The 6,607-nt window shown below is 30.8% G+C and overlaps 1 protein-coding gene across 1 annotated transcript; it reads right to left on the reverse strand.

The window, feature by feature from the left end:
- Positions 1-3,797: 3,797 nt before the first annotated feature.
- Positions 3,798-6,323, reverse strand: LOC109798093 (zinc finger A20 and AN1 domain-containing stress-associated protein 8). Its single transcript, XM_020358303.2, has 3 exons — positions 6,126-6,323; positions 6,004-6,049; positions 3,798-4,580 (listed from the first exon to the last, which is right to left on the reverse strand). Exon 3 carries the CDS (start codon positions 4,564-4,566, stop codon positions 4,048-4,050), a length of 519 nt encoding a protein of 172 aa, XP_020213892.1. The 5' UTR covers positions 4,567-4,580; positions 6,004-6,049; positions 6,126-6,323; the 3' UTR covers positions 3,798-4,047.
- Between the last annotated feature and the right edge of the window lie 284 nt (positions 6,324-6,607).

The following is a 6,607-nucleotide window of genomic DNA, read 5'->3' on the forward strand; positions in this document are numbered from 1 at the left end:
ATGCAAGGCACAGGAATGCCTTCTTCATCACAAAATAATCTGTCTTTTTGTCCACTCAACTTGTAATCATGTCTTGCCGTGATTATATTGTAAAACAAAAACTTACATATTAATTTAGTATTTGCTTAAAAATATATTATTGAAATCTTATTATCCGCAATAGTAGTTGTTGAATTTTATGGAGTTTTTTTATGTGACAAAGAAAAATATGATAGTGTTTAACTAGCCATTCTACATCAACCAACTGAAGTACTATTGAATTTGATGAATAATGACATGAGTTCTTGATAGTAGATGTGCTCATATATCATTGAACACTTCAGGCAATAAAACAAATCGGTTTGCTTTCACATTTAAAGGTCGAAATAAAAAGGCCCAAGTTAACCCAATTAGATGTGTTATAATCGTAGATATTTTTTCTTATATTTAAAGATGACAGACAAAATCAATGATGTTGTGCAGGTAAAAGGAAAGATTATAATGTATGAAGCTTATAGGAGGCAAACAAGTTGCATGATGAGGTAATATACATATAATTTTATTTTATTTTTTTGTCTATTTCTTTTCATCCCATCATTCATTACATTTCAATTTTTTTCTCTATTACTCTCTCTTGATTATAAAAGTATTGTACAATTTATTGTACAAATGTCTTTTTCTAAGAAAAATAACTAATGGACAATTTTGCACCAAATTTGATTATTACACAAAAAATCACACATGATTTCCAAGAAAAAAAAGGTCAACCAATAGGCAAGGTTAGTAATTAAAAACGTGATTTATTCACGAGTACAGGATTTTTTTTTTATTATTATAGATATCTCTCAACTCACTTGATCAAAGATTCATCCCACTTGCTATATTGTAATTGTTAGATGCCCAAAGATTTTTCACACACATAAGAATCAAATATCAAAATTCTTTGTTGAATACGTCACCCCTCCAATATATGAACACAAGGCGTAAGAACAGGTGATTTGTTTACAAGTTACAAGAGTTTAAGAACAATAAATAATTGTAAATATTTTTTTTTTATTCTACAAAAATAAATATAATTTTATTTGATTTTAATAATTAAAAATTTGTTACTCTTAAATATTTAACATTATTTTTAGTTTTTTTTTTTTTTTTTCACTAACACTAGTTAATTTAGTGTTAACGTGACAAAAAAATTTATTAAGATGATAAAAATATTTTAAACTAAGATAATTAGATTATCTTTGTATATTTAATTCAGTAATATAATTAATATTTTATACTAATGGTGTTAAAATATTGTGTCTATATATTTCATTTAAAAATTTAAGATAAAGTAAAAAATTTGAAATTAAATAATAAAATAAATCGTTAACAATTTGATAATTTGAGTAATTACGAGTAGTTAACTTATTTTAGTGGTAAGAATAAAAAATATTTAATATTATTTAAAAATTTAAAAGGTAAAATTGTTTAAAAAATATAAAAATGAAAAATGATTATAAATCAATATCCACTTTATATATTTATATAAAAATATAGGTATAGATAAATAACTTAATTACAAATATAATCTTTTATTTCAAATCAATTAACCAAAATACAAAATGTAACTGATTTTTCATGGACCGAAAAAGAAAAAAATACCCAAAATCTATTATTTGAAAAAAATTATAGATTGGATAATTGAACTTGAATTTGATAATTTAGAAAATGTTCATGTTAATATCGAAATTTCAGAAAATCTTTTGATTTTGCAGAAGAAAAAAATATTTTTGATATAACTAATTTTACTTATTCTGATTTGTTGAATAAATTGAAAGTTTTAACTATTTTTTTAGGAAAGATCAAATCATACTCCGTAAAACTATGGAGAAAAATAATTAATTTGTTCTTCTTTTTATTTTCTATCTAGTATAGTCGAGGTACTTCATATCTCTATTAAAAATAAAATAAAATAAAAATCAAGTAATAAATATAAGTTAATTTAATATTATAATTAATTTATTAATTTTAAGGTCTTAATTTTGAAAAAAATATTATTTTTTAATTTTTAAAATGAAAGGGTATAATGATCAACAAAATGTGATGACCATGATAATTATTAAAAGAAATATCCCCTGTATATATTAATATAGATGAAGACCGCGAAACAAGTCCACGTGAAGGAGAAAAGTGATGTAGATCTTTCTCCTTCCAATTCTTGGTCCAAAAATGAAAAGATAATATTCTTAGGGGCTATAGCCACCCAATAAAATAGAGACACATAATATAAACCTCAATAAAGAAATAGTTGAAAGCTGGAGCATCTTTCAAATAACTACATTTGAGCTTAGATTAGAGTATTGGTCCTTCTCGATTCCAAGATAAAGCTTAATGAACAAGGTCCGAATCTGCTGCAAAAGAAAACTTCTTTGGTCTAACCTCAATTAAGTTCAATGCAAAATAATACAATTTTGCTTTGATTTTGCCTTTTGCTAAAAAAATAAATTGACATAACTTAAAAATTCAAATCCCAATATCACTTTTTAAAGATGTAAAAATGTTAGTAACGAAAAGTTTAATCACAGGTTAGGTGTCTCCACTTCTGTAATTCTATTATTCTCTTCTATTTTATTTTTCCAACAGTATTATACCGGTAGGTTTTGTTTTTCCATGACCCAAATTCACACAGCAATTGCTATAATATATTGGTCATCCAAATTTCATAGAATGTATATTATATGTTGCCCTAACCCAATGAATCGACCTAATAGTAAGACACCCTACAATTACATCGTGAAGACACAATCCACTTATTTCATGGAGATGGAGGAAAAATCTCTTATTTGATCTCACCATTAAAAAACACTCCTCAAACTAAAAGAAGTCTCTGAACAAAGAGAAACTAATTGCAAGACATAGATATTAGACGTTGCCCTTAAAATATACTCCTAAAAATCGTTAAACAGACAATTATATTTATATGCCCCCTTTCACCAAATTTAATACAGAAATGTAATTATTAATCATGAAAAGAGAGAACCACCAAAAATTATTTTAAACAAAATACTCAACATTCAACCCAGACAATTATGTGATTTACCAACTGAGACTTGAATGGCACACAGATAATGGACTGTAAAGTAAAAAAAAAAAAAAAAAAAACTCATCAAACTACCAAGAATGATTAAAAAAACAAATCCACTCAAGTTAACACCAGACATACTTCAACTATCGAATGCTAACCATTCATTACCAATAAAGAAGGTACAATTAAAAATTAGATCGACATAGTAGTGTCAAAGCATTATGCAATGGATATTCAGATAAAATAAACATATGCTTATGAAGTACAATAGAATAGTTCAAGGACTCATTCCAGATTGAAACAATCAAGTGTCCCATTTGGTTGACAACAATAATCGATTTACCACATCATGATACACTCTCCAATTAAAATCTATGACTGAGATTAATTATGCCATGCATCCCAAACACGTTTAACAATTCAAAATCTATTTAATCAAAATTACTTTTCTCAAAAATCTAAAACAAAAAGAAACTAAGATCACTGGCAGAATCACACACACAAGTATATATACACAGAGAGAGGCAGAATATGAAAACAATGAGGTAATGCTATATAAACAATACTTTACCCAGAATAGAAGTCATATTTTTGCAATATTAGATTTACCTCAGAAAATATTTTACCCAGAACAGAAGCATGTATTATTTTAAGCATTCAAAATTAAACACTACTATAACAATTCAAAAGCAAAATCAAATACAAGACTAGGCAGGAAATACTTTTTCATGAAATGAGGAAGAAAAAAAAATTGCAGACCAAGCACGAAATCAAATTACAAAATGAGCCAAAGTATCCATCAAACAGCACAAACACACTGGAGCTAACAAGTACATCACCCAATCAACAATTAATGTTTTCCCTAATGATGCCCTTGCCATCTTGACATGGATCATTTTAATCACTAAAGGACACCTAAAAAACCAGGCAGACAACATATATGAAGACTTATGGATAGAAGATGTCAATGTTCATACATTAACCCTCAGTCTTGTGCATGCCTAGATTTTGTCAACCTTGTCTGCCTTAATTACTGGATTGGCTTTAGCTATGGCACTCTGACCAACAGTCCTATAGTCATAAGTGCAGTCATGTTTATCGGAATAGCGATGTATTGCACAGAAGAGGTTGCCACATTTGCAGCTAAAACCAGTTAATCCAACACGTTTCTGACATGTGGCGCATCTACTAGGACCAGTTTTGGCTTTCATCTCCACACTCTCACCAGAAGAGGAATCTGCAGAAGTCTGGACACAAACAGTCTTGACCTCAACAGTTTCAACTTGTACATCAACCGCACCTGTAGTCACAGCTTGCTTCCCATTGCCACTGGAACTTCCATTCACAATGTTTTCAACTGACGATGCTGCAAGTTTGTCCTGCTCCTGCTTCAACAGCATGTCCTTGTAACACTTGGAACACATGTTCATGGTAGCTGCTCTTCCAAAGAAGCCACAATTATTAATGCAAAGAATAGGACGTTCAGGAGCCTGGCATCCAGTCTCATCGTGAGACTCCATTATTTAGTGACTACCTGCAAGAAAAGCACCTCAAACTCTCAGAAAAGATAGACAAAAAAGAATTTTTTTTCCAAAAAAACATAAATAATTATAAGCATTGCAGTGCACTTGCAAAAATATGATTTAAAACAATGCAGGAAAATTACCCTTGCAAGTTCACACCAGTAGGGCACACATCTCAATCATGTTTAACATATCAAAATCAATATTACCAAAATCTAATACGTTAACACAATCATGAACAATAGTCAAAAAGTAAATATAAAGCCCAAGGTTTTAAAAAACAATTCAAAACATTTTGGTCACAAAAACAAGGCTTTAGGACTCTGTGATCACAAATTCACAATCTGTGTTATCAATTGCAGATAACAGAAAAAGCCAGAAAGCCAATAATCTGCTATATCGTACTATCATATAGCAAATAGCATCTTGGGAAAATAATGGAAGTTTCATAGCAGTTAATTATATGATATATATCAATTATATGTGTATAAAAACATAAGCTGTATGCAAATAAAAATAAAATGCATGAAAATTGACAAAATATTACCTCAAAAATTAAATTAGTTACAAAATCAATAGACATGACTAGACGATATAGGATACATACTGCAAACATGGCACCATAGCCGCTGCTATAGCAGAGCGACATAATAATGATCGCAGATTCAAGGAATTCAACAATGCAATAATGCTATAGTGACACTATAGTGGCTATTTAAAAACATTGATCAGTGACACAACTACGGCTACATCAGTCCAGAATTTCCTGCAACACTAACTATCCAGGCAAAAGCATGACCACAATTCAAAAACTCGGTCAACCCATTTAGACATCATAACACTTAGGTCAATGTGTAAAAAGATTAAAAAGGGAACTGACAGAATTCATTCTATCCCATAAACTAACCTTTACCTTGCAATACATTCCACCACATAAGAAACAAGGGAAAGAAGAACACCAATTCACCAAGAATCATCTATATGGACATTCAACAAACACACAAAGACAATGAATTCAAACCAATGCATCAACACAAAATCAATGTTTACCAATAATTAAAGCATGCAAACAAAGCCCAACAAACCCATCCCCAACAAAAACAAACTTCCACAGAACAGTTGACCACTTCCAATGTCCAATAAAGATCGACCAAACGAACAATCAACAACAGTCTCTTATCCTACAAGGGACGCCAGAAAAATCACAACTTTCAACAACCCCACCAACCGAATCATGCCACTTCAACCCATAACACAACCCACCCAAAACCCCACCAAGAAAAACCCAAAAAAAAAACATTTTTTTATCAAATTTTGAAAACAGGGGAGGAATCAGAAACCAACAAAAAGCCACCGCATCGCCCCACCGATAGCAACCGAGTTAAACCGCGTAGAAATCGAAGGAACTAGAAACACTAAAGAGAGACACCTCACCTGTGCAGTTGGGTATACCGATCCTGAGACTGTGTTTCACTGTTCCCTGTAAGAAGAAAAGGAAGAAGATGAAAAATAAAAAGAATTGCAGAAGATGGGAAAAGACAAGACAGAGTTGTGACCTCAAATCGAAGAGAGAACAGTGTGCGATAATAAGAACAATCGGGAAAATCGAAGGCGAGTACGATGATAAACGCAGCTGCTAAGGAGGCAGAGGAGAGAAAGAGGGGTTTGATTCGGTCGTATCGTGTTGGAAAATGCTCTGTAATTCTCTCTCTCTCTCTCTCTACTTCTCTTTCTCTCTCACCTCTCTCTCCGAACGTTTATATCATCCAACTTACGCTTTTAGCAGAGTCGGTTGTGCTCTCTTTTACCAATATACCCCTCTATCGCCTCATAATTTCAAATTTCCCCTCCAAATTGCACCATCACTTTCAAATTATTTTACATATAAACTAGCAGGGCAGGGGCAGCCTCTGTAGCCTCTATAATTTACTATTCAGAAAAAATCGTTTTCAAAATACATGCTTATCAGCTTATGGAAAAAAATATATATATTGATATTTGAAAATTATAATATTTAGGGATTAGGAGAGTGGGTGAG

This window comes from Cajanus cajan, chromosome 6, assembly GCF_000230855.2.
Source record: "Cajanus cajan strain Asha chromosome 6, NIPB_CcT2T_4, whole genome shotgun sequence".
Classification (NCBI taxonomy): Eukaryota; Viridiplantae; Streptophyta; class Magnoliopsida; order Fabales; family Fabaceae; genus Cajanus; species Cajanus cajan.